Genomic DNA, 27,850 nt, shown 5'->3' with positions numbered 1-27,850 from the left:
AGGGGTGCCCAGGCCTGCGTGACACCACATCCCAAGCTCTGGCACACAAAGCCACAGAGCCTCCACAGAGCAGAGCAAGTGTTCCCTGTGAACACACCCTGCCATGTGCGGGGCTGAAACACCAAGGTCCTGGGGAGGACAGGATAGCTCTTTCTTTAGTGGGAAATGCCTTCCAACGGGACAATTAAAAAGGGGGGACTCGGGGCAGTGCATAGGCTGGGGTGGCACCAAACAAAAGGGAACACCATTCCTCTGATGAGCGGGGCTGCTTCAATTTGAGAGATTGCTTTTTCTGGCCACTTCTATATATATATATATGATTTCCCTTTCTTGTAAAATTAGATTTTAGCTTAACCAACAAACCTCTTCTCACTCATCAGGGTTCCTGCTTCCCATCAGGCTACTAGAACCTAGGGCTCACTGCACACTCGGGCGGCAGGCACTCAGGAAGTCTGCTGCCCTAACTTCTGAGCAACAGTTTTGTTCCAAACTAGGTACTATAGATAGAAAATGCTATTTTTGGGCAGAGGAAATAACAGCAAAAAATAAGACCCCAAGGGACCAAACCACTTGTGGGCCAAGTCGCCCTCTCCTCTGCTGGGGCCGGCCGGGTGGTCCATCTGAGCGCAGCGCTAAGGACAAGGCAGGGCCAGCGCTAGACCACACACGGGTGCTGGAGCACACTGGGCCGAGAACATGCCCCCTGGGCTGGGAAAGGCTGGCAGGCGGAGACACAGAGAGGCATTTAAGGGGTCACATCTCAGCTTGTGACCTTCACATCAACCGCCTGGGAAAAGGCCTCTCTGGACACTCAGCTATATGGGAGAAAGATGGGAACTGACAACAATGCCATTTCCAAAGTCTGGCTAGTGAATGCCGCAAGAGCAGGGAGGGGAGGAGCAGTCTTTCATGTGGCAAATATATTCTATAAGTAATTCTCTGTGTCTGTGCATCAATTGTTCACCATGTACCCTGCTCCTACTCCCTTGTGGTCTCAGCAGGGCCTCGTCAACAACCACTGAGCCGAGCTAGGATACAGCATGGTCCAGGGGTTTCCACAGAGGACCCAAAGGGTCAGAGAGCTTAAAGGCTTACCCAAGATCCCAGGGCCAGTGAATGACAAACAGAAAAAAAAAAAAAAAAAAAGACAAACAGCAGACTGGAAATCCGATGTCTGGCCTTTAGTGTTTGGTACAGTGACAAAAGGACTCGAGCATTCATTAAAACAAAGTTTTGCTTAGATGTGCAACAATATCTGAGAATTACTTCACAATAATATGGGTCAGGTATGTGGGAGATGTGTAGGTCAAATAAGATTAGTGAGGAGCTGCCATTTTTTACTGGGCAATGGGCTTCACTGCATTATTCTATTTTTCTGTCTGACTTTCCCCAGTTAAGGGTAAAAAAAAAAAAAAAGTGTCAATCCTCAAGAACGATGTAATCTGATGCCTTCACCCTCAGGTCTCTAAATCTGAAAAGAGAAATGACAGTGCTCCTAGACAAGGTAGGCGAGCTCAGAGTTCTGACCGTACAAGGGAAACAGGCTTTTTAATAACGGACTGTTCTTATATCTGTTGCTTAGAGAGCTGTTTCTAAGTACACAGAAACCTTTTTTCCCCCTTTTTTTTTTTTAATAGAACTTTAGTTAGAAAGCCTGCTCTTTGGACCTTCCTTCAAATGGCAGCAGAGAAAACTTATTTTACACTACTTGGCACAGTTCCCTGCACCTTGGCCACAGGGTACCAAGGACCCTAAGACCTAGAACACCATTGCTGGGGTGGTGATGGGTCGTGTGCCTACTGTCTCTGTATGTCCGGGAACCCACCCATCAGCCAGGCCCCTCGCCAGAGCTCTGTTGGTCAGTGCTCCCGTGGGCAACAGAGCAGCGCTGCCTCCTTGTCAAGAAGGTGCTGGGGCATCCTGAATTACAATGTGAGTCATCACAGAAGATGAAGCCACTTTCAGCAGAACTTGACTGTTGATACTATTAATGTGCATTTCACTTCATCTCAGCCTTTGAAAACAGGTGGGCCACCTACCATTGAGATGAGAAGCAGCCCCCACCCTGCCTCCCCCACCCCTGGAAAGTTCAGGGAGCAGATGAAGGGGCTCTGCAGAGAACTGGCCACCCACATGCTAAAAACCCAGTAGCTCTTTTATCCCTGGTGTGTGAGCTTCCTCTTCCCCTGGTTTCATCTGAACAAAGCCTGTTGCTCCTGACAGAATCAGATGCCCATAGAGGCCAGGCAAGGTGAGTGGAGCAGGGGGACAAGAGCAGATGCAGGGGGTGAAATGGAGAACACCCGCCCCATCGAGAGCAGCAGGACTACTCTGCTTCAACCACATACTCAATCTTTGGATTTTAATGAGAAATCTGGTTGGTTTTTGTTTTTAATATGGTAATTAATTTTTAAAACATTGTAGGGCAAACAAACTGTGCCCATCAGCTAGAAACCATTGACAGGCCCAGTCTGCAAATTCTGATGTGGGCTGGGACCCTGCCATACAGAGACAAGATGATTAATGGGGCCACTCTGTTCCCTGACCTGCCAGATAAGAGACTGCGGGTTGGGCTGTGAAAAACTCAGAACAGACTGTGTCACACTCACTCTTCTGAGAGACTGGCTACAGACATACCTCAGAGATAGCACGGGCTTTGTTCCAAACCACCACAATCAAGTATCACTGCAATAAGGCAAGTCAAATAATTTTTTTTTTTTTTTTGCTTCCTAGTGCATATAAAAGTTACACTTGAACTACACGGTTAACTAATAAATATACAATGGCACTATGTCTGAAAACACCATGCACATACCTTCACTTAAAAATACATTATTGCTAAAAATGCTAACCAACATCTGAGCTTTCAGCAAGTTGTAATCACTGATCACACATCACCATAACATATAATAATACAAAAGTTTGAAATATTGCCAAGAATTACCAAAATGGGACACAGAGACACGAAGTATGCCATTGGCAAAGACACCAACAGACTTGCCTGATGCAAGGTTGCCACAAACCTTTGATTTGTTTAAAAAAAAAAAAAATGCAACATCTAGAAAGCATGATAAAGCAAACTGCGAGAAAAAGAGGTCTACACACCAGGAACAGACCACATGTAAGAACAGGACTATGACCCACAATCTGCAGCTGCCAGCACAGAGAAGCAGCCTCTTCTCCACGCTAACCAGCCCAGGGAGCCAGCCTACCCCCTAGAAGCCAGACTTGTAGGAAGTCAGCCCCCTACCTCTAGCATCCAGGCCAGGAAGGCAGCCAAAAACCTCCAAAATAACTGGCTCAAGATGACCAGGACTTGATCTGTAACTGACAGCTTCCCTCATTTTTCTGTTCCTGCTTCCAAACTAGGACCAACCAGAGGAAGCCAAATACGCTCCCCTCAACTGACCGAGGGATGTCCTGCTTCTAGTTAACCAGCCTCCGGCCTGCAGTCAGGGCACACCTGATGCCTTCCATTCTCTCTCGCTCCTCGGCCTGCCATTGAGTCTCTGCCAAAACACAAGTGAGGGGGCCACCTCCCTCGCCACAGCGAGCTCTGAATAAACAGCCCCTGTCTACTCCCATTTGGGTGGTCTCTGTTGAGGTCCACATGCAAGACTTAGCTCAGTGCCCCGTTCCCGGCAGGCATTAGCAAGGTGGCTGAATGGTGTGCACAGGCCTATGGTGCTGTGAGGGGAGACTCTGGATACTTTGTCCACTTCTCCACAGCCCTCACCTCATCCCTGGAGTGTGGACCAGCTTCCCACAGTCTCCTGGGAGACCTACTGCAGCCCTCTACCCCAGGCCCCCATACACAGCCAGAACAGGGCCAGGTCCTGGCACCGCTTCTCCACACCCCCAATGGGGGCTCCATCACCCTTAGCCACACTCAGCTACACTCCTTCATGATCCCAATGTGCGCGCCCCCTCCTCTACACTCGCACCACGTGGGCCTCCTGCCTGCCCACAAGGAACGCCACAAGGAACTTGTGACTTCCTTCCATTAGGAAATAGAGACCACGCCAGAAATTCAGCCCTATGGTCTATATCATGCTCTTTATCAGCACTATGAATCTTCTATAGTCACTACCCTCACGCCCTATCCCCAGGATGCGGGGTCAGATGACAGGGCAAGAGTCATCTGACAGAGGAAGGAAGGGGCAGCAGGTAGCATGTACTGAACACGCACCAAGAAGCACCCTGCACCAGGCACCTAATACAAGTTTCCCTGGTTAACCCTCACGACTTTTCCATGAAGTAGGTAAGATTTCCTTTCTAGAACAGAAAGCTGAGACTCAGAAACTAAAAGAACTTCCCCCAAGTCTCTGACTGGAACCTCTATCTGGAAAAAAGAAAAAAAAAAAAAAAAAAAAGGCTTCCCTGCTCTTGCCAGAGGCCTCTGTGACAATCCTGTTGAAGAATTCATCCCTGGCCCTCCAGTGGCCACACGTAACCTCCCTTGTGTTTGAGATCCAGGACAAAATGCAATCCAAAACCAATGATGTGCACACTTAGAAGGGCGTGGAGCACACAGAAGTCCTGGCTTAGGACATCTGTGCGGGCCACTGTGGGCTCGTCCCACCCTGAGGGCTGCACTGCACACGGTCAAGAGTGGGCGGGGATATGGACCCAGAGGCCTTCAGGAGCCAGGGACGTGAAAGCCACATTCACTTTCTTGTAGTTAAGGAGCTTGCTGAACCCAGACAGTCCTGTCAAAGCAGGCAACAGACACCTGTTGTGGAATTCATCAAGTTACATTGTACACATTACTTTTCAAGCTAATTTTCTGCCAATTTTCAGTTATGATCATATCCCTAATCCCCCTTGATTAACTGGGAGGGCAGACAGCCTGGCATGGTGGCAAGCTTATTAACTGTTCCTCACAGCCAAAGGGGAAACAGGCACAATGAAATCATTAAAAACAGGGGGCAAGTTTATTGGGAGCTGGCTTCTAATGACCACAGAGTCCTCCCTTAAAAGAGCACTTACAAATATGACCACATGCTGGAGGGAACACAAAAACGTCAACTATATCGCTGTGACTCACTACCAACGCGCCACCTAATGAGGTGCAGGGGTCCTGACGGGGGCAGACCTCCCCTGTAACTCAGCATGAGAAAAACAGAGCCATGGTGAAGCTAGGTAAAAGGTTTGACAGAAATGGAAAATACCTGTCAAACCCCAACGTTCCTCTCACACTGTGCTCACGAATCTATTTTTGGAACGTGCATTTCGGTTAACTGGTTTTTTGCTTGAACACCGTATTATTTACTCTGCTTACGGAAATCAAACCAACTCTTCATTTGTTTTTAGCTAAAATTTGAGATATTTTACCTAATTTGTCCTTAGGGCCGTAGATAATTTTAAAACCCACTAAAATTAACACATAATAATAAACATCATTAATCACGAAATGTGAGTGCTGGGAATATAGAAAAGGACCACACAGCAAGCTGGCAACCATGAAAAAAATACATGATCTTAGGGAAGAAACCCCACTGGATGCTAAGTCTAGTGCGTATAAGTGGGATGACTTTGTCTCAGAGAACCTCCCTGCAAAATACTTCTTAATCACACAGGAAAGAGCAACTTTACAGCGCAGACACCTGGCAGACACCATGTTAAACCAAAATTGTATACCACCAGCTAGGATGCAGAGAACACCACTTCTTGTATTACTTCTGCAAAAATAAAAAGCATAACCATAACGGACTCAGAAGGAACAGCAAACAAACCTGAACTGAAGGACAGCCTACAGCCATGCTGTCCAATACAGCAGCCACCAGGCCCATGGCAACCTGGCACATGCAATGTGGCGGGTCCAAATTTAGATACATCCCAAGTGTAAAATACAGCCTGCATTTCAAAGATGTGCTATTAGAAGACAGAAAGTATCTCATTAATAATTTTTGATATTGATTAATAATGATAATAAGAATATTTTTTGATATTGGGCAGCCCAGGCAGCTCAGCAGTTTAGCGCTTACCTTCAGCCCAGGGCGTGATCCTGGAGTCCCAGGATCAAGTCCCATGTCGGGCTCCCTGAATGGAGCCTGCTTCTGTCTCTGCCTGTGTCTCTATCTCCCTTTCTCTGTGTCTCTCATGAATAAATAAATAAATAAAATATTTAATAAAAATAGTTTTTGATATTCATTACATGGCGAAATGATGTTACTTGGGATATAAATTATACCTGTTTCTTTCTACCTCTTTTAACATGGCCACCAGAAAACTTTAATTACATATGTGGCTCACATGAAACTTCTATCAGCTCTGTTCTACTAAATAATCAACCCATAATCTTCAAAAATGTCAAGGTCACAAAAGTCAAGGAAAAGGCTGAGGAGTACTTCCCAGTCGAAGGCACCTAAAGAAAGAAATGTACATAACCACAATGCAACACATGTCCCAGCGATGGATCCTTTGCTACAGGAGACAATACTGGGACAAATGGAACTCCAGTGGGCTCTGTGGATGAGAGGACAGGGAGACATAAACATTAATGTCCTGATCTGAATGGTTATCTCATGATGATTTAGGAGAATGTCTTTGCTAGAAGGGCATGTTCCCTAAAGAATTTAGGGGTGATAGAACTTCCAGTAGGTAGCTCTCAAATGATCTGGGGAGAAATAGATCCTTGTACTATTCTTATAGCTTTCCTATGAGTTTCAACCAAAAGACAGAAGATCAGACCCAAAACATTTTAATGAGGCCAGGAACTCGAATTGTTGCCATATGGTGACCCTCTGCCTCTGTTCAGTAACGCCACATAAGAAATGAAACAGAGGTGCCAACCAAGAGTCAGGCTCTTGGCCAACACCATCCCATGACAAAATCAGGCTTACACACCTCCTCTTCAAGGGCCTTGGGCCACTTGTGAAGGCTTCAGAATTCAAGTTTCCAATTCATTCTGTTTTCTAGGAAACTGAACCAAAGAAACTATCCATAACTACCTGATTACTACATAACTACTTCCCAACTCTTTTGTGAGTTGGACTTCAAGGAAGGCGTTCCTCCAGGTAAACCCTGGATACAGGACAGAAAGGATCTATTTCCTGGATGCTACACCTATTTTCTTAGAGACCCACACAGATAATGCAGGGCCCCTCACCACACCCAGAAAATGAGCTCTATTGCGTGAACCTGATTATCCCCTACATTTTGCCATCTTGGGCACTTAGAGGCCTTAAGCACATGTTACACATTACATTTGTAATCTTCACAAATAACCCAAGGTGCCAGATATCTCCAGCCCCACCTCATAGCTAGGAAAATGGAAGCTCTGAGGTTTAGCAATTTGACCAAGGCAATGGAGCTACCAAGCAGCAAAGTAGCTTTAAATTCAGATTTTTTTTTTGTTTTTAAGAGCAGCACTGGGGGGCACCTAGGTAGCTCAGTGGTTTAGCGTCTGCTCAACCCTCCCCTATGCCATCCTTTTTGTCACTCCACCCAAGTGCACGCTGTCTAGGAGTGTATGTTAGCAGATTCTTAGAGGACATAAACTCCTTTGCCTCGCTTCTTCCATTCAGCATATAATCACTTTGAGATTCATTCATGTAAGAGCCTGTAGCACCAGCTCATTCTTTTTTACTGCTAAGTAGTATTCCATCAGAAAGATCATATCACGGCATGTTTATCGGTTTGCCTGTTGATAGACAGCTAGGTGTTTCCAGTTTGTGGCCATATAGGCAAACCTACTCTGATCATTTATGTACTAGCCTTTGTGTGGACATAGATCTTCATTTCTCGAGTCTAAAAACAACTATTTGAAACAGAAATAGCTGTGTCATGCAAGTGTTCATGTTTTTTCAAAATGACTATACCATTTTAGATTCAAACAGATAGAGTTCCAGTTCCACTACTTTCTCGTCAATACTTGGTATGCAATCTTTTCAATTTTAGCCATTCTGGTGGGCATGTAGTGTACCTCACTGTGGTTTTAGTTTGCCATTTCCTTAATGAAGCTGGGCACTTTTCACGTACTTTGCAATCAATCTAACTTCTTTGGTGAAGTGTCTATCTGTTCAAGTCTTTTGCCCATTTTTTTCAGTTATATATTTTTTAACTGTTGAATTGGGGAGTTCTCTACATATTTTGGATACAAATACTTTATTGGTTATATGATTTGCAAATATTTTCTCCCAGCATTTTGCTTGTCTTTTTATCCCCTAAACAGTATTTTTTTTTTTTTTTTTAAGATTTTACTTATTTGAGAAAGAGAGAGGGAGCACAAGCCAGGGGAAGAGGCAGAGAGAGGGAGAAGTGGACTCCCCACTGAGCAGGGAAGCTCGTCCCAGGACCCTGGGATCATGACCTGAGCCAAAGGTAGACATTTAACCTACTGAGCCACCCAGGTGCCCCTAAACAGTATATTTTAAAGAGAAGTTTTTCATTCTGAAGTCCAATTTATCAACTTGTACTCTTAAGATCACATCTTTGTGTTATATCCAAGAAATCTTTGTCTAACTTAAAGTCACAAAGATTTTCTCCTACATTTTCTTCTAAAATTGTTATAGTTCCAGGTTTTATGTTGAGATCTATGATTCATTTTGAATTAATTTTTTTTTATTGTACAAAGCATGGATCAAGATTCATTTTTTAAAATATGGTATATCTAGGGTACCTGGCTGGGTCTGGTCAGTGGAGCACATGACTCTTAATCTTGGGGTTGTAAGTACAAGCTCTTTGTTGAGTGTAGAGATTGCTCAAAAATAAAATCTTTAAAAAACAAAATTAAAAAATAAAAATTTAAAAATACAATACAATACAATAAAAATAAAATATGCAGTATCCAATTATTCCAGCATCATTTTTTGAAAAGATTATCTCCATTGAATTGCCTTTACATTAGCTGTCCATCTATTTTGGGTTTATTTCTAGATTCCGTTCTATTCCACTGATCTTTGAGTTTATCTTTATGCCAATACCACACTGTCTTGATAGGGTAGCTATATAATATGTCTTAAGATCAGGTTACTCTTAACTTTAATTACTCACTGTTAGTCCTCCAAGTTTGATTGTCTTTTTCCAAAATAGTTTTGGTTTTCTAGGTCCTTCACCTTTCCACATGAATTTCAGAATCAGTTTGTCAATTTCTATAAAAAGCCCTGCTGGGACTTAATTGGGATTCAGTTAAATCTTTAGATCAATTTGAGAATAGATATCTTAATAATATTGAGTTTTCCAGCCTATGAGCATGGTTATCATTTATTTAGGTCTTCTTCGACCTCTCTCAACATCTTTTGTACATTTCAGTGTACAGGGCTTAGAATGTTTTATCACATTTCTTAAAAAAAAAAAAAAAAAAAGATTTTATTTATTTGTTCATGAGAGACAGAAACATAGGCATAAGGAGAAGCAGGCTCCCTATGGGGAGCCTGATGCAGGACTCGATCCCAAGACCCCGGGATCTTGACCTGAGCCAAAGGCAGAGGCTCAACCACTGAGCCACCCAGGTGCCCCATCACATTTATTTCTAAGTATTTCATATTTTTTATGCTATTATGAATAGTGCTTTTCAAATTTTCAATTTTAATGAGAGGACTCATTGTAAGCATCAAAAATACTTGGATTTCTGGATATTGATCTGTATCCTGCTACTTTATTGAACCCACTTATTAGTTCTAGTAGCTTTTTTGAAGATCCATCAGATTTTCTACATAGATGATCCTGTCTTTCAACAGACAGTTTTACTTTTTCCTTTCCAAACTGAAAGCCTTTTATTTTTTTCTTGCCTAAGTGCACTGGCTAGAACACAAACGATTAGAATGGATATTCTTATCTTGCACCTGATATTAGGGTAAAGTGTTCAGTCTTCACAATGAAGTATGATGCCAGCTATAGGCTTTCCATAGACCCTCTCTATCAGGTTAAAGAATCTCCCTTCTTTTGTTACTTTGCTGAGGGCTTTTATCAAGAATAGATGTTAGATTTTTTAATTCTGTACAAACAGTTGTTGAGTACTCTCTACTGCTCTAAGCCCCAAGTTCCTATAAATCTGCTTCTCCCCTGATCCTTAAGATCTCTAGTTTCCTGTATGAAACTTCTGCTGCGTCATGCCAAGAGATATATTAGATTTTATCAAATGCTTTTTCTGCACTACTGAGATGACCATATGGTTTTTCTTTTTGTTTGTTAAGATGTAAATCACATGGATTGATTTTTCAAATATTAAACCAACCCTGCATTCTTGGGCTAAACCCCACTTTAGTCATATTATACCATCCTTTCTATATATTGCTGGAGTAGATTTGCTAAAATTGTGTTTATAATTTTAGCATCTATATTCACAAAGGATCTTGGTCTTTAGATTTCTCTCCTTGCAATATCTTTGTCTGGTTCTGGTATCAGGATAATGCAGGCCTCAAAGAATGAGTTGGGAAATGCTCCCTTCTCTTCAATCTTCTGGAGGAATGTGGGTGGAACTGGTACCATTCTTTCCTTAAATATTGGTAGAACTCCCTAGCAAAGCTGCTGTTCCTGGAACCGTACTATTCTCAGCCCCCTGCCCCGTGAACATCAGGCACTGCTTCTCTCTTAATCCTTTCAAATGTATCTTTGCCTGGCCTCAGGCAGCAACCTGTGTATCTGCTCTTAGATGGATCCCTGCCAGGGAGTGGGGGGAGGTAGCTGACTCCACCTCTCTGGGCACCTCTTCCTGCCCCCACCCTACCCCCACCCCACTCTGACCTGCAAACACTTTGGTCTCCTTGAGCTCTCATCCTCCATCCCCTCAGCTCAGTCTGTTTAGTACTACCTGGGTTTCCCCTACGCCATGGCCTGAAAACTCTCAGGGCACTGAGCTGAGGCAATTGTAGTGCTCATTTTGTTTTTGCCTATGGTATAAAAAATATACTTGGGGGAAAAAAAGAGGGAATACTTGGTTGTCATTCCTGGTTCCTGGCACAGAACTCCTAAAACCCTTGGAATTTCCTGAGTGACAAGGGTGACAGAAGTGTTTTGTTCTAATGAGGCAACTCTTGGCAGGTCCCTAAAGAACTTCAGGATGGGAGTCGGTTGCCAGAAAAAACGAGCTTTGATTAGAAGCTTGGAACTGTCAGCCCCATCCCCAACTCTGGGAAGAGCAGAGGGACTACATACGGAGTTAATCACCAATGGCCCATGATTCAGTCAAATCACACAAGTAATGATAGCTCCATAAAAACCTCCAAATGATGGCTTTTGGAGATCCACTAGATGAACACATCAAAGTATTTAATGGAGAATGGAGCATTCCAAAGTATTTAATGGAAAGTGGAGCATCTAGAAAGGGTGTGGGAGTTGCATGCCACCCCTGCCCCCTAAGCCCTGCCCTATGCATTCTTCCCATTTGGCTGTTCCTGAGCTCTATCCTTTATATTAGGCCAGCAAACATAAGTGTTTTCCTGGGTTCTGTGAACCATTCTACCAAATTACTGAACTTGAGGGGTGGACCATAGGACTTGACCTTATAGCTGGTTGGTCAGAAGTACTGAGGCCTGGACTTGAGACTGGCATCTGAAGTGGGGCAGCCTGGTAGGGCTGAACCCCTTTAACCATGAGATCTGACCCTCACTCCAGGTAAACAGTGTCAGAACTGAGCTGAACCACTGGACATCCAGTGAACATCCAGAGAACTGGGGAGGAAGTACTGGAAAAGACAACACATATTTGGTGTCAGGAAAGGAAAAAAAAACTTTCACTCCCTATCTCTCAAGGATTCACTGTCCTTCACTGACTAATGTCCTTTGTTTCATTTATTTTTAATTGTTTCATACAGGAAGGTAAACTGCTCCCTGTTGCTCTACCTTGGTCAAAAGTAGAAATCCTCAAACACAGGTCTTCTTAACCACCACTCCCTAGGCTTCCTGTGCCTAGTTCCATTAAAGGAGGCTTATACTAGAATCATATGATTCTGCATCTGCATGATTCATGAAACCCAAGGTGAAGCAAGAGCTTTGTCTCTGTGTCACCAGTCCCTAGCACAGGGACCTGGCCTCCATGATGCCACAGCAAGAGGTGCTAGATGATCACACACATGTACACAAGATCCAGCTCACAACCCCAGGTGCCCTCAGAGGGCACATAGGCCCTCCATGCCACTTAGAAAGCCCAGACCCAAGGCTTTACACCAGCCCATCACAACAAAATATAAACTCTCCCTAACCCAGATAACTGGGGAATTTGCTTCTAGTTTAATGATGGTAAGACCTGGAACCAGAGCCCAGAATAGGAAGCATGTTTGATAAGTTGGACAAAAGACCATGGGAAACTACAATCAGAATAACTCACAGATTCAATTACTCCTGTTTCATAATTATCTTAGAAGCTGAATATTTTTCCAGCTGGTAAAAGGGGACTTTCCAGGGCATCTTTTCAAAAGACAGATTAATGATGTTTATATTTATTTAATTTGAGATCATTTCTTTCCATCATCTCTCATTTTAAAATCTCTGAAATAACATTAATGCTTGAGAGAAAGCTTTTTTTTTTTTAAATGAAGGGTGTAGGGAAAAGCAAACTACAGCTCTATCCCATTTAGCCCAGCCATAAGCATATCTTGATATCTTTCTTTATGCACAGATACGGCACATAAAGTGTGAATAATAAATTAATTCCTAGATATATTCTACAGGACTTTCCTAAATTAGGTCATAACAACTTTAAAGGTCAAACAGAGGCAAAAACACTTTCATTCTTAGTACTAAGGCACCATGTGGCTCCCTGCAGTGAGCTATGAAACTTCCCCATTAGCATTAAAGCCCACATTTAGGACTTACAAGAGAAACTGAAGGGGAGGAGGAAGGGATAAAAGACTAAGAAAAACATTCTTATGCCCTTCACCAGAGCATTCTGAGGGGGAGGGTGGAAATCCTGTTGTGCTTTTTTAAGGAGTGAGAGAGGCTGGCTTGGCAGGTGTAACATTCCCTTCCCCTAATAGAGGCCCTCACCAAAGACCTCTATCCACCCCAACACAGGCAAGTAGGACAGACATGTTTTTACCAGAAAAATAGTTTTCCAGCACAACACTAATTATGTCCCTTTCCCGTCTCAAGTCCTTTCAGACGTCCACACTGTACTCAGAATTAAGTACATAAGAAACCCCATTACTCTGGTGCACATACTATGGGTTCTTCCTGATTTATAGACTCACATACCACAAAGACGCATCTGTTCCCACACATCATATGTTCCTATCTGGGGTTTCCCAAAGTATGTCAAGTGGAGGTCAACGAGGTTTAGATAAATGGGATTAAATGGAGTTCAACAGGTTTCCTTACTGTCGGATCCCTGCAGGCATTTCATTTGTTAGCGTGTACCAGCCAGCTCCCAGAATTTCATGTGGCATACCTCAAGGGGCCAGTCTCTCCAAAACTGCCTCTGCCCTAACCCGTAAGCTCTCATCTTCCTTCTGCACGTCTTGGGAGAATATGTGTCTCTGTACCCACCAGCTCGCCCTTCCTGCTCCCATCCACCCTTCACCTCTCTCAGATCTGGCTTCTGCCTCCCCCATGCCACATTCGGCACTTCTCCATATATGGCCCCTCTTCTCATGGGCCTTCACCCCTAAACCCAGTGCCCCATGCACACCTTTCCTCACACCTCCTGGCTGGCTCACCTCTCTGTGCTTTCCACTCTTGTTTTGGAAACAGAAAATACACTCAGAAAGACAAAAGCACAGAATATAACCACCTGTATTCCCATTAATCAGAAGTGATGATCATCAGACTATACTATGAATGTCATGTTTACTTCAAGTCTTCTTTTCTTTAATAAAAGAGCAAAATAGAATAAAGATGAGTGTCCTTTGATTTCTCCCCAAAGGCAAGCACCTCACAAGTGTGTTACATAGCCTTCTGGTCCACTCTTACTTTTTTTACATGCAGATGTTAAGTATTTATAAGTTGGGGCACGTGGGTGGCTCAGTAGGTTAAACTACTGCCTTCAGCTTGGGTCATGATCTCAGGGTCCTGGGATCCAGCTCCGCATGGCATTGGGCTCCCTGCTCAGCAGGGAGTCTCCTTCTCCCTCTCCCTTTACCCCGCCCCTGCTCATACGCACTCTCTCTTTCTCTCTCTCAAATAAATGAAATCTTTAAAAAATTTGTTATGTTTTACAAAAAGCGTAACACAGTGACATCGTACAATAAGTATAATTTATCCACTTTCTTTTTCATTCAACAGGATCTACCCATACTGACACTCCACTCAACCTGAGCTACCAATATTGATTTTACTGACCTGCCAGCAATGATCCTACTGTTTCTACTGTGACTTCCAGTTAATGAAAACTCAGCCAGGTCTGGTCGCTGAGTGCTCTGTGTGTATTATCTTACATCCCATCTCAGCAACCCACTGAGAAGATGCTCCAAATTCCCAGCTGGCCCAGGACAGGGTGGCATTATCTCTGGGTTTGGCTGAGTCCAAGGCCACGCTCTGACCCCCTGTGCTAAGCTGCCCTCTAACCACTGACAGCTAAATGAGCACCTTCCCCAGGGTCAGGCACTTTGTATGTATCTTGTCTCTTAATCCTCTGAACCTATGGTGTCAAGGATGATTAATTATCCTCATGTGAGAGATGAAGAAGTTCAGGCTAGAGAAGATGCTGGAGCCTTGGTGTGAACCACAATTAAACAGCTTCAAAGTCCAAATTCCTACCCACTGGGCTAACTATTAGATTTACTAAAAAAAGTAAATAAATAAAAAGTAAAGTCAAAGCCGAGATGAGAAGCACAGGCTGGTGTGAGAGTATGGGAGAGACCTGACCACCCAGGTTGTTTTATCCCAGTGTCTTAGTCCCTGATCGCACAGCTCCAGGGCATCCTGGGAACGGGGAAATGATACTCACGGTCATGGACTCGATAGCAGTGCTTCTGCAGGCGCCGAACGTCCCACTCCTCCAGCACTCCATGAGTCATCAGCAACTGGAGGAATCGCCGGTGAACATCAGTCATGACACCCGCTCTTCTAGTACCACCCTGCATGTGCGAAGGAGCTAAGAAAAGAAGCAAACAAAACCCATTCACCTCTGAGCGCTCCGAAAGCCAGGTTCTATATTTTGTACTAACTTACATTCACAACTAGCCATTTGTTATAGTTTTTAGACTCAAGAGCATCCTGCCGAATAGCCCAAAAATGAAAAGGACACCAGTCAGGGGCAAGCCAACTAGTACCAGCAGTTACTAAAGAGTAACGTGGGTCCCAGAGCCAGCCAGCACGCCTGGACCCAGCCTACCCTACCATCTAAATGAGTAAAATTGGAGAACCTGTCCTCCCTGTGCTTCAGTTTCTGATCTATGAGACTAACGACAGAACCGTGCTCCACAGAATTACTCTATTCGGTGAGTTAACACATAACAGATTTTACTTATTTATTCATGAGAGACACAGAGGGAGAGAGAGGCAGAGACACAGGCAGAGGGAGAAGCAGGCTCCCTGCAGGGAGCCTGATATGGGACTCGATCCCAGGTCTCCAGGATCACACCCTGAGCCAAAGGCAGATGCTCGACCACTGAGCCACCCAGGTGCCCCAGTGAGTTAACACATAATAAAAGCCTGGTAACAAGCTAAACACGAGGTGAGTGCTAGCCATATTTACTCCTAGATAGTTCTGGGTCTGAACCTTGGTTCAGCCACCAAGCAGATCTATGGCCTTGGAGAAAAGCAGCTGAGGCTCCATTTTCTCACGCTAAACTTAGAACAGCGCTCACTGCCCAGAGGATGCCTCGAGTAAAGGCGTATTCAGTGCTAGTTTCCTTCTCATTTCCCAAACCACTAATGAAACAACTGTCACTGTGGGGTGCTTTTTCAATCTCTTGCTCTCTACTAAAGCATTATCTTTCCACAAACCACAAAGATCAGAGCTGATAAAAGCATTACACAAGTCCTGATCAAAAAGCCTGTTCTCGCCACGGAGAGGTGGTACCACACGGAGGCAAAGAGCGTGGGTTTAAAAATCGGCAGGTGGTATTGAGACCAGACCTGCTTGATCTCAAGGATCATCAAAGCCGTGCAGGAAAAATACAGCTTCCTGCACTCCCTCCACCACCTGCCACCCACCGCCCACCGTTCCTGGAGGTTCTGGTGATGGCAGAGGGGCCTGGAATTCTGAGGTTTTAACATTCACTTCAGGTGATGCCATGATCTGGCAAGAAAGTCGCTGTTCCCTTAGGCAAATACAGAGTAAAAACATTTCTAGCCGACAAGCTTCATCACCCTAGGCCTCAGTCTTTTCAGCCATAAAATGGGGACAACGAAATGTATGTTTAAGGCAGAAGATGCCATTTAAGTGAGATGTGGCTACCAAAGCTTTGCCAAGGACCTGGCACATAGGAGAGACACAGAAGGCTAGCTGCTGCTTACTGTTCTTCTGAAACAGCACATCAACTGGACCCCAGGGGTAGGAAGACGCACCAGACCAGGGCCAGATTCTCAGACTGCCTGCCTGCTAGCTATCCCTTGAGAACAGCTCAGCGGTAACTCAGACTTAACAGGCCCTAAGTTGAACTCATCTTCACCTTCCCCCATCCTCAACTCTTTTCTTTGCCTGAGTACTAGTCTCGAATCTTCCTGTTACAGGGGGGAGGGGGAATGCAGTCTACGCAGTTACACAAACGCCACAGGCCTAAGCGTCCAACTCTGATCCTCCTTCCTCTCACCCTCAGACCCATCTGGTCACCATGTCCTGCCAAACTTATTTCTATCACTAGAGGCAGCAAAATTAAATCCAACAGCAAATTAAATCCAAAAAAAGTTAAAGAAAGTGAACAATAAAGAGCAGAAAATAATAAAATTAATGTACACCTGAGATCAACAAAACCCAAAGTATTTTTTTTTTTTAAAGTTCTATTTATCCATCCATGAGAGACATGGAGACAGAGAGGCAGAGACACAGGCAGAGAGTGAAGCAGGCTCCATGCAGGGAGCCCGATGCAGGACTCGATCCTAGTAGCCTGCGATCACACCCCAAGCCGAAGGCAGACGCCCAACCACTGAACCACCCAGGCATCCCAAACCAAAAGTATTCTTTGAAAAAGAACATAATAAAAGCCACCAAACTCTGACAAGATTTTCTGAGAGAGAAGACTGACAAATAAACACTGTTTGGAATGAAAAAGGAGAACTAATTGAGGACACAAACATTAAAAAAGGCATAAAGGGATCCCTGGGTGGCGCAGCGGTTTGGCGCCTGCCTTTGGCCCAGGGCGCGATCCTGGAGACCCAGGATCGAATCCCATATCAGGCTCCCGGTGCATGGAGCCTGCTTCTCCCTCTGCCTGTGTCTCTGCCTCTCTCTCTGTGACTATCATAAGTAAATAAATAAAAATTAAAAAATAAAAAAATAAAAAAGGCATAAAAACAATAATCTGAAGTTGTAAATACACGCAAAGTTATAGGAAATCCACTCAAAACCAACTACAGAATTATCTGGAAATCAACAAGTTTTATAACCACTGAAAACCTTCTGTGGGAAGTCCAACTTCCCACAAAGATAACTTCAGATCCAGATGGATTTATCAAGAAGCCCTACCAAGCCTTCTGGAAGCAAGTGATTTCAAATTTCACAGAACTATCCCAGGGCTGCAAAAGAGCAAACCCTCTTCAAACAATTTGATAAGGCTGACATAAGTTGGGCATTAAAACCTAACAGAAGCTTTAAAAGAAAGGAAAATGAAAAGGCCTGTATCTTTCAGGTATGCAACTTCAATGGTCCGAAGCAAAACATTAATTGCATCTAGCAAAACAGAAAGGCTAGTATATGATAACCAAGTCGGGTTTATCCCCTCAATAGTTTAACAACTGAAAATCAATCGAATGTCACCTGTCAATAATATCTCAATAAAGCTGGGGGGAAAAATCAATCAGTGTGAGTCACCACATTAACAAAATACGGGAGAAAGTCTACAATCATCTTAATAGATTCAGAAACTATGATTGTTAAATTTGACAGTCGCATATACTAAAAACTCTTAACAAACTTAGAATTGAAGGAAATTTCCTTTATCTACTAAATGATAGCTACGAAAACCTACAGTAAACATAATACTTAAAAATGGAATATTGAGGGGCAGCCCCGGTGGCTCAGCGGTTTAGCACCGCCTTCCGCCCAGGGTGTGATCCTGGAGACCCGGGATCGAGTCTCACGTCGGGCTCCCTGCCTGGAGCCTGCTTCTCCCTCTGCCTGTGTCTCTGCCTCTCTCTCTCTCTCTCTCTGTGCATGTGTGTGTTTCTCATGAATAAATAAAATCTTTTTTAAAAAATGGAATATTGAAAGCAATCACTTTCAAATCCAAACTGATCCAATGCAACTGAACTCATGCAATTCCAATCAAAATCCAACAGGCTCAGGGATCCCTGGGTGGCTCAGCGGTTTGGAGCCTTCCTTTGGCCCAGGGCGTGATTCTGGAGTCCCGAGATCAAGTCCCACATCGGGGTCTCTGAATGGAGCCTGCTTCTCTCTCTGCCTCTCTTTCTCTCTGTCTCTTGTGAATAAATAAAATCTTAAAAAAAAAAAAATCCAACAGGCTCTGTGTGTGTGTGCGTGTGTGTGTGTGATATTTGACAAAATGATCCCAAAATTTACATGGAACACACAAAGGCCAAACAGCAAAGCCATTCTGGGAGAAGATAAAGGCAGAAAGACTTGTCCTACCAGGTAATGACTTATTTTAAAGCTAGAGTAATGAATAATAGATGATAATGGTATAAACATGGACCAAGTAAGACCAGTGGGACAGAACAGAGAACCCAGATAAGAAACACATGTGGATATGGATACTTGACACGTTGGAGAAATGGAACTCCAGATCAAAACAGCTTTTTAAAAAAGGTGCCAGAAAAAAAAAAAAAGTGCCAGAACAATAGATACAATAGATTACCCTTATGTGAAAAAACTGGAGAATTGAACCTTCACCTCATTATGCACAAAATATTTTTGAAGATTAAGGTTATATGAAAGGAAATGCTACAAAACTTTTGGACAACAATATAGGCAGATAGCTTTTATAAGCCAAAGGCAGGGGTTTCTTTAAAAGATATAATAATAATAATAACGCAAAAAGTACAAACCATAAAGGAATATACAGGTAAATTCAACTTTTAAAATTAAGAACCTCTGTTCACTGAAAATACTTGAGCGGGGGGGAAGGAGAGAGAGAGAGAGAAGACAAGCTACAAACTGGGAAGCATCTGAAACATGCTGAACCCATGAAAGATTCATACTCAGAATATGTAATGAACTCCTACAAATCAGTTAGAGGAAGACAACTGCAAAAAAAAAAAAATAAGCAACTGAAATTTCCAAAGAAGATATACAAATGATTAATAAATATATTAAAAGATACACAGTCTTGAGGTCATCAGGCTAACGAGTATCCAAACTACAGTGACAAATCTCTTACTCATCACCAGATAAGGCAAAGATTCTGAAGAATGGCCTGGGCTAAAACTCATCCACTGCTGGTGGAGTGTAAACTCTTATGAACCGTGTCAGACAATTTGATTTTACTGGCGAATTTGGGTATGCCCAGAAATGCGGTATTTGATTTTTCACTTACAGAAACTACCCACATCTGCCCAAGGAAATATGTGTATAAAAGCACCATGTGGTAGCAAAAATCTGGCAACAGTAGCAATGGCAACCAGTTGAAAAATGCCTAGCAAAGCATTTATATTCAAACCATGGAATTCCAAATAGCGACGAAGCAATGAAGGTGACATAGAGCTACTCAAATCACCGTGGATGCATCTCACATACGGGAATGTTATGTGCAAAAGTAAAGTCACACTAATTATATGTGAGGATTCTCCATCAAATTCAAAACCTAACGAAACCATATACAGTAGTCATTTTACAGATACATAGTAAAACCCATAAAGGAAAAACAAGGGAATGAGTAACAGTACTCCGGGCAGTGCTCATCTTTAGTGAGGGGAAGAAAGGATTCAGCGGGAGCTTTCAGCATAAGATAATGTTCTATTTCTTAACCTGATGGGGAGTATACGTGTGTTCCTTATTTTTATTCTTCGAACTTACATTTGCAAACATTTTTATAGGTATGTTACATATCTTGATTAAAAAAAGAAGAAATGATGTAAATATGTTACGTAACACCCAAAATAAATGCTAAAAAGGACCAACTCTAGGGACGCCTGGGTAGCTCACTGGTTGAGTGTGTCTGCCTTTGGCTCAGGGTGTGATCGTGGGGTCCCAGGATCGAGTCCTGCATCAGGGTCCCCTTGGGAAGCCTGCTTCTCCCTCTGCCTGTGTCTCTGCCTCTTTCTTTAAGATTTTATTTATTTATGCATGAGAGACATAGAGAGAGAGAGAGGCAGAGATACAAGCAGAGGGAGAAGCAGGCTCCATGCAAGGAGCTCGATGTGGGACTCGATCTGAGGTCTCCAGGATCACGCCCTGGGCCAAAGGCCGTGCTAAACCGCTGAGCCATCGGGGCTGCCCTCTGCCTCTCTTTCTATCTGTGTCTCTCCTGAATAAATAAATTAAAAATCTTGGCAGTGGGGAGGACCAACTCTGGAACAGCACAGAAGTCAATAATCTTGGGGAAAAAAAAAAAAAAAAAGGAGAGGGACACAGTACAGATAGGCCTGTTTACACACAGAAGGCGATTGTCTGAAGATGGACTGGGTGGTAGAGATTAACCATGAACTGCCTACCCCTCCAAAAAAAAAAAAAATTTAAAAACAGAAATGTCTGTGCAATAAGCAGATCTCAAGCACCACCACGTGAGCCACACGCGAGGCAGAGGGGGGAGTGCTTCACTGCGCTCTCATTCCATCCTCCTGGGAACCTGAGGATCGTCACATCCATGCCCCCATTTTACAGATGCGGCAAGACTGGAGGCACCAGGAGATGCACGGAGTCAGTGATGGGCAGGAGGGTGGCGATGCAAAAGCAGAGTTCAGGAACCCTAGCACCGCCACCGCCACACACACACACACACACACACACACCCCAGGTAAGCGAGGCATAGCAGGGAACAAGCAAATCGAGATCCCTCACCTGCAGGGACTCCTCACCTACAATTCTCCGATCTAAGGAAGATCTAAAGGCCTCCAACCTTGGAAGCCTGAAGACCTGATCTGACCTATAAGGTGAGGCTATCTCTGGGCCATTCTTGACCTCCTTTGGGGGCAAATGTGCACGGATTCATGTATGTGGTGACAAGATGCAGCCCGGACCCCAAAGACCATGGGGAATAGGAATATATCATATCCCTTTGGAAAAATCCGAAACACCGGGGCATCTGCACACGTCTAGCCTCGGGGCTCTCTACGGGTCCCAGGACCGCGACCGAGAGCAGGGCGCAGGTAACCGCCAGGTGCTCCTCCAAGGCCGTATTTTCCGTATTCGGTGCAGGCATCCGTCTTTTGCTTCCGTCCCCCAAGAGCGGGGTCAAACCGAGGTCAGCACCCAACGCTACGACCCGCCGGCGTCGGGGGGCGTCGGGGGGCGTCGGGGGGCGCCGGGGGGCGCCGGGGGCACCAGGTCCCAGCCCGCCGGCCTTCCTGCCCGTCTCTGGGCCTGTCGGCATCAGCCAACGAGGAGCCCCCGGGGCCCCCGGAGCCGCGCTCCGGCACCCACGCGGGCCGCCCCGGGGCCTGACGCCCACCTTCCGTCCTCCGTCGCCTCTCTGCGCGGCCCTCTTCCATCCCCGACAGCCTCGCGGGCGCGCGCGCGGCTCACCCTCCGCCGCACCCGGGCGCAGCCCCCGCCGCCCGCCGCCGACGCCGAAAGGCGGGCTTGGCACGCCCCCTCCGGGGCGGGGCCAGCGCGGGCGCGGCTCTCCTATTGGCGGCAGCCGCACGCTCGTCCCGCCCACCGGGTGACGCACTTCCTGCTCGCCGTTGCCGTGGCGCCGAGGAGCCGGGGGGGTAGGCGGCGACTTCCGCGCGTCTCCCGCCACTCTCCGGACCTCACCGGGCGGGGCCGCGGGCGGGCCACCTTCTGCCTCCAGCCCCGCCACTGCAGCCTGCGACCTAGGAGGAGGAAGGGGCACGCCTGCAACGGGACCTTCTCCCCAGCAGCCGCGGTTTCCGCGGACACAAGCCAGTGCCCCATCCTGGGCCTCAGTTTCCCCATCCGTGCAAACGACGCCGTGGCCTCGGGGTCGGCCGCGAGGGCTCCGCCGTCCTGCAACTTGAGCTGGAATCCTGGCTCTGCCAGATCTTGAGCAAGTCACTGAGCTGCTGCGCCCAGCCTCAGTTTCTTCTTCTGGTACATGGGGCTGATCAGAGTCGCCATGGAATAATAGGGTGTTCGTGGGGTTTCAAGGAAATGACGCACGCTGGAAGTGCTGATTAGCTGTCAGCTACTCGTCTTACCTAGGGATTGTTGGGAGAAGCCAATGAAGTTGTGAATGGGCTATTGGAGAGCACTCGTTTTACAAACGCTTGCATCCCAGTGCCTGACCTGGGAGCTGGAGCCGGATGCAGCCGAGCAGGGAAACAAGCAGAAAGTGCAAGCATCTAGCTCTGTGATGATAGCTTCAAATCCCTACTTACTTGCCCGTTGCACACCTGTGATCTTGGGCAGCAACTTCTCAACTTCTCTGGACCTCAGTTTACCTGTCTGCTGAGTGAGGAAAGCAGTAGCCTCTGATAGTTTTTATTTTTTTAATGAAGATTTTATTTATTTATTCATGAGAGACACAGAGAGAGAGACAGAGACACAGGCAGAGGGAGAAGCAGGCTCCCTGCAGGGACCCTGATGTGTGACTCGATCCCAGGACCCTGGGATCATGACCTGAGCGGAAGTGGTGGCTCAACCACTGAGCCACCCAGGTGCCCTGGTGTGGTAAAGAGCTTAAGCTTGGGAGCTGGACCATCTGGATTCGGATGCTGCCTCTTAAACTCAATATATCTGAGACCCAGGACAAAATACTGAAGCTCTCCACCTCAGTTTGCTCATCCATAGAGCAGGGATCATAATAGCACACCGTTGATAGGATTGCTGTAAGATTAAATTAGTTAATATATGCAAAGCACTTAAAAGTACCTGGCACATAGTGAGGCCTCAGTAAGTGTGAGTTATCTTTACTGATAAAGAACTTTATAAAATGCCTTGGGGGCAGTCAGAGAGAAGAAGAGCTCTGAGGAGACCATCTATGTTTTGTTTGTCCTGCATAGTTTTGTAGAATTTTGAATTCGCTATCAATATTTAAAGCTGAGGTATTTCCCATAAAACCCGAAGGTATCTGACAGCTCTTGAAAAATGGGGCAGCCTGGCCACGATAGGCCACATTCCCCTATGGTAGCCCTTCTTTAAACCTTGGTAGAGAGACACCTGGGGGGCTCAGTGGTTGAGCATCTGCCTTCCGCTCAGGTCATGATCCCAGGGTCCTGGGATCGAGTCACACATCAGGGTCCCTGCAGGGAGCCTGCTTCTCCCTCTGCCTGTGTCTCTGCCTCTCTCTGTGTGTCTTTCATGAATAAATAAAATATTAAAAAAAAAAAAAACCACTTGGAAACTGTGCTCCTTTGTGATGACACATGTGCTTCCCAGGGTGCAGAGAAATAAAAACAGAGGCCCATGGATGAAAAACACGGGGAACACTAACATTTCAGGATCAAAGGGCCAAGAAAGGAGGTAGAAAGAGAGGGATCCAAGACCAAGTGGTATCAGAGGCAAATAGGTGGGAGAGACTATTGAGTGGTAGGGTGTGGTCTGAATTGTCAGTGCTCTGGAGAGATCAAGACAGATGTGCCACCGCTGTAGAATGTGATGGCCATAAAGAACCCATAGAAACAGGAGGAAGCTAGATTGGCCTCCAAGAGAAGTGAATGCATGGAAGCTGAGAGAGTGGGGAGGGGGCGCTGACTACTTCTAGGAAGGGTGGTTTGGGAAAAGGAGATACAAAGACTGGAGTAGCGGGAATAACCAATAGAATAAAAACAGGGAGACAGGAAAGAATGGGGTCTGGAGACAGGATTACTCTTACCCTAGAAAGGAATAGAGACATTTCTGAAACAGAAGGAAAGGATGTAAAAATGGATGGATAAAGATTCACCCTGATGTTTTCTGTTTTCTCCATGAAGTAGCAAATTCTCATTCTTCTAGGCAAAGGATCTGGGAGGTGCTCAGGGATTTGAGGGGAATCAAAGGTTTGGAATGGATGCCAAAGAGAATGGAAAAGCGAGGTGCCTGCTGAGATTGAAACGATAAATGTGTAGAGAGGATAGTGACTCCTGATCCCCCGCCATCTCCCATCTCCATAGCAGGGGCCCCAGAGCAGAAGCCCTGTCTGGACTCATCTCGGGGTGGGTCTTGGCCAAACAAAGGCAGCTGACCTTAGAGGTCAAAGCAACTGCAGAGTGCTGGTGGGAAGGTCAGTCTTCAAAGTCATCCACCACAGTATGGGCAGATAGACATAGGAGAGATGGGGAGTGCTGAGAACTTAACACGGCGGGGTACAGCAAGCAGAGGTCTCAGTGAGGCAGATTATAGGTGACTGTCCTGCCTCAGCTTGCCTCCACCCCCAGAAGGCAGCCCACTCTCTGGCCGGCTCAGTGAGCATCTGTTAGGGCCTTCAGTGCACCAGACATCGGGCTGTTTGCTACAAGGCAACTCTGCCAGTTCAGATATTCTTCTGAAAGTTGACCCTGAAAAGTATAGAATTTGCATGGACATAAATTCACTGTACATAAGGCAGGTGGCCCAGGCCTTGGCTAGAGAGGAAGCATGGGGCCAAACCATAGCTGAGGGGGATCAGGCTTTTACCTGAAGACCATTGAAGCTATTGGAGAGGAAATGATGAGATCAAGTTTGTATTTTAGAAAAAGAACATCAGCACATCTGTTCTTTTCAAACATACTTGGAACATTTACAGAAATTGACTGTGAACTGGCCACAAAGGAAGTCTCAATAAATTCCAAAGAATCTATAGACCACATTCGTGAACCACAGTGAAGTAAAATGAAGAATCAACAAAAACACAGCCAGAAAGAAACCCAAACCACTTGTAAACCTTTAATTAGTTACTGAAAATGCTTCTGAGGAGAGGGTCCTGAAGGCAGGATGATCTCTGTTTTATCATGTACTGCTTTTACTTATGAAAAAGAAAACTAAACATGACAAGCACATGTTTGAATTTTATTTCTCAAGTTGGGTGTTCATTGTATTCGTTTTTATACCTCTGTGTATGTTGAATGATTTTACGTTTTTAAATGAAAAAGAACATACATTTGGAAACCGAAAAATACATACATATTAAAAAGAAAACCAATATGGAAATTACAAAATATTTAGAGATGAATGTCAAAAAACACCCAATATAATGAAATGTGTGGGATCCAACTAAAACAAATAATTAGAGGGGGATTTGTAGCCTTATGTGTACTTATTACAAAACCAGAAAAATAAGTGTTCAATGTAAGAGGTAGATAAATAAACACTAAATAACCTGGAGAAAACAGAAAGAAGGGAATAATGAAGCAAAAGGCAAAATGAGTAAAACAAAAAGGAAAATGTAATTGATTATGGACACCAGAAACTGGTGTTTATTAAAGACTAATCCAACAGACAAACTTTTTGCAAGATTTATCCAAAAAATGATCCAAATAATATTATAAATGGCTAAAGAAACATACTGGATTGAGTATAAAAATTTTATAAAGCTTAAGATGAATGACTTTATGCCAATACATTTGAAAATCTAGATAAAAGAGGCAATTCTTGACAAAAATACAAATTACAAAACTTGGCCCTAGAAAAGTAGACCAATAATCATCAGTAAATTGAAAAAGCAATGGATCTGTTCCAACTCCTAAAATGCCCAGGCTGAGATAGTTTTACTAGAGTGATACAAGTAAATGTAAAAAACAAACTATATTATGTAAACTGCACCAGAATATGAACAAGACAGAGAAGTCTATCCAAAAGCCATATGAAAAAAAAAAAAAGTCATATGAGGCTAGACTAATCTTGAACCAAAACAAAAACAGCAGAATTTAAAAAAAAATCAGGTCCATGTATAAGCATGGATGCAAAAATCTAGTCTCTTATGATGAGTGATATTGAACATCTTTTCATGTGTCCGTTGGACATCTGTACGTCTTCTTTAGAAAAATGCTGTTCAGGTCCTCTGCTCGTTTTTAATGGGATTTGGGGTTATTTGTTTTGTTTGGTGCTGAGTTGTATACGTTCATCATGTATTTTGGATACTAATCAGGGAAATGCAAATCAAAACCACCAGGTATCACCTTACACCTGTCAGAATCGCTAAAATCAAAAAGACAAGAAATAACAAGTGTTGGCAAAGATGTGGAGAAAAAGGAACCCTGGTGCACAGTTGGTGGGAATTGCTGCAGCCGCTGTGGAACACAGCATGAAGATTCCTCAAAAACTTAAAAATAGAAATACCATACCATCAAATAATTCCATTATTGGGTATTTACCCAAAGAAAACAAAAGCACTAATTTAAAAAGATATAGATGCATCCCTATGTTTATTGCAGCATTATTTGCAATAGCCGAGATATGGAAGCAATCTAAACGTTCATTGACAGACAAATGGATAAAGTCATGATGTGTATGTTTATATGAATATGAATATTATGCAGCCATTTAAAAAAAAAAGGATGAGATCTTGCCATTTGCAACAACATGGATAGACCTAAAGGCTATTATGCTAACTAAGTGAAATAAGCCTGACTGAGAAAGACAAATAGTATATAATTTCCCTCATATGTGGAATCTAAAAAAAAATAAAACAAATGAATAAACAAAAAGCAGAATCAGACCTATAATTACAGAGAACAAACTGATGGTTGCTGGAGGGAAGGGGAAGGGGGCAAAATGTGTGAAGGGAAGTAGGAGGTACAGGCTTCCAGTAGAATGGAATGAATAAGTCACAAGAAGAAAAGGCACAGTGGGGCGGCTAAGTTTGTTAACCTTTGGCTCAGGTCATGATCCCAGGGTCCTGGGATCCACCCAGCAAGGAGCTCCTTACTCAGCAGGAGCCTGCTTCTCTCTCTCCCCCTTCCTCATCCCCTCCCCTGGCTCATGCACTCTCTCACTCTCTCTCTCCCCTCTCTCAAATCAATAAATAAAATCTTTTTAAAAAAATAAAATAAAAGGCACAACATAGGCAGTATAGCCAATGATCTTGTAACAACACTGCATAGTAACTGATGGTAGCTATACTCATGAGCACAGCATAATATACAGAGATGTCCAATCACAATGTTGTACACCTGAAACTAATGACACATTGTATATCAACAATACTCCAATTATATGTACAAAAAAATAGACTGTCTCTTCCAGAAGAGAAAATTCAAATGGTTAAAAAAAAATAGTGGGGAAAGATGCCCAACCTTATAATTAATTGGAAATACAAACAACAAAAAGATACCAGTTTTCCCCCATAAGAAAGACAAAATGTTGCTGAGGGTGAGGGAGGGGAAACCAACATCCTTATGCATATCTGGCGGAGTTGTAAATATTATAGCTGCTCTGGAGAGCAATTTGGTGTTATGAAAATTGAAAAAGCTCATCTGGCAACTCCACTTCTAGGACTTTTTAACTGGAGAAAATCTCCCTTGTGCTCTTTGAGAGGTTTGCTCAACGATGTTGCCAATAGAAGGAACGACAAGAGAATGTCCTAACTATCCATTAACAAGGAAATGAAAAAGCAAAATGTTCATGTGGGATAGATGATCATGTAACATTAAGAGGAATGAATTCACTCACAAGTACCTATATGGATGAGTCTTAAAAGCATAGAGTGAAGTGGGGGGAAAAAACAAGATGCAAAGTTGATGCATCTTTGGATTACTCTTTGTGTAAAATTGGAGAAAAGCAAAATGACAATATTATACATTTCCTGTGGATGAATCTATGCATACAAAAGTAT

At 44.2% G+C, this 27,850-nt stretch overlaps 1 protein-coding gene across 1 annotated transcript in view; it reads right to left on the bottom strand.

Annotated features, from left to right (window-relative positions):
- The window catches only part of NSMCE1 (NSE1 homolog, SMC5-SMC6 complex component), a 32,440-nt gene extending 10,697 nt beyond the window's left edge, over window positions 1-21,743 (bottom strand). The window contains exons 1-2 of the mRNA XM_038540001.1: window positions 21,608-21,743; window positions 14,827-14,973 (exon numbers count right to left, since the gene is read on the bottom strand). Of these exons, the coding sequence (XP_038395929.1) occupies window positions 14,827-14,973; window positions 21,608-21,647 (187 nt within the window). The 5' untranslated portion in view covers window positions 21,648-21,743. The remainder of the gene's footprint in view (window positions 1-14,826; window positions 14,974-21,607) is intronic.
- Between the last annotated feature and the right edge of the window lie 6,107 nt (window positions 21,744-27,850).

The sequence above is a fragment of the Canis lupus genome, chromosome 6 (genome assembly GCF_011100685.1).
Source record: "Canis lupus familiaris isolate Mischka breed German Shepherd chromosome 6, alternate assembly UU_Cfam_GSD_1.0, whole genome shotgun sequence".
Lineage (NCBI taxonomy): Eukaryota > Metazoa > Chordata > Mammalia > Carnivora > Canidae > Canis > Canis lupus.
The sequence above is the reverse complement of the archived record's forward strand: the minus strand, read 5'-3'. Positions and strand labels throughout refer to the sequence as shown.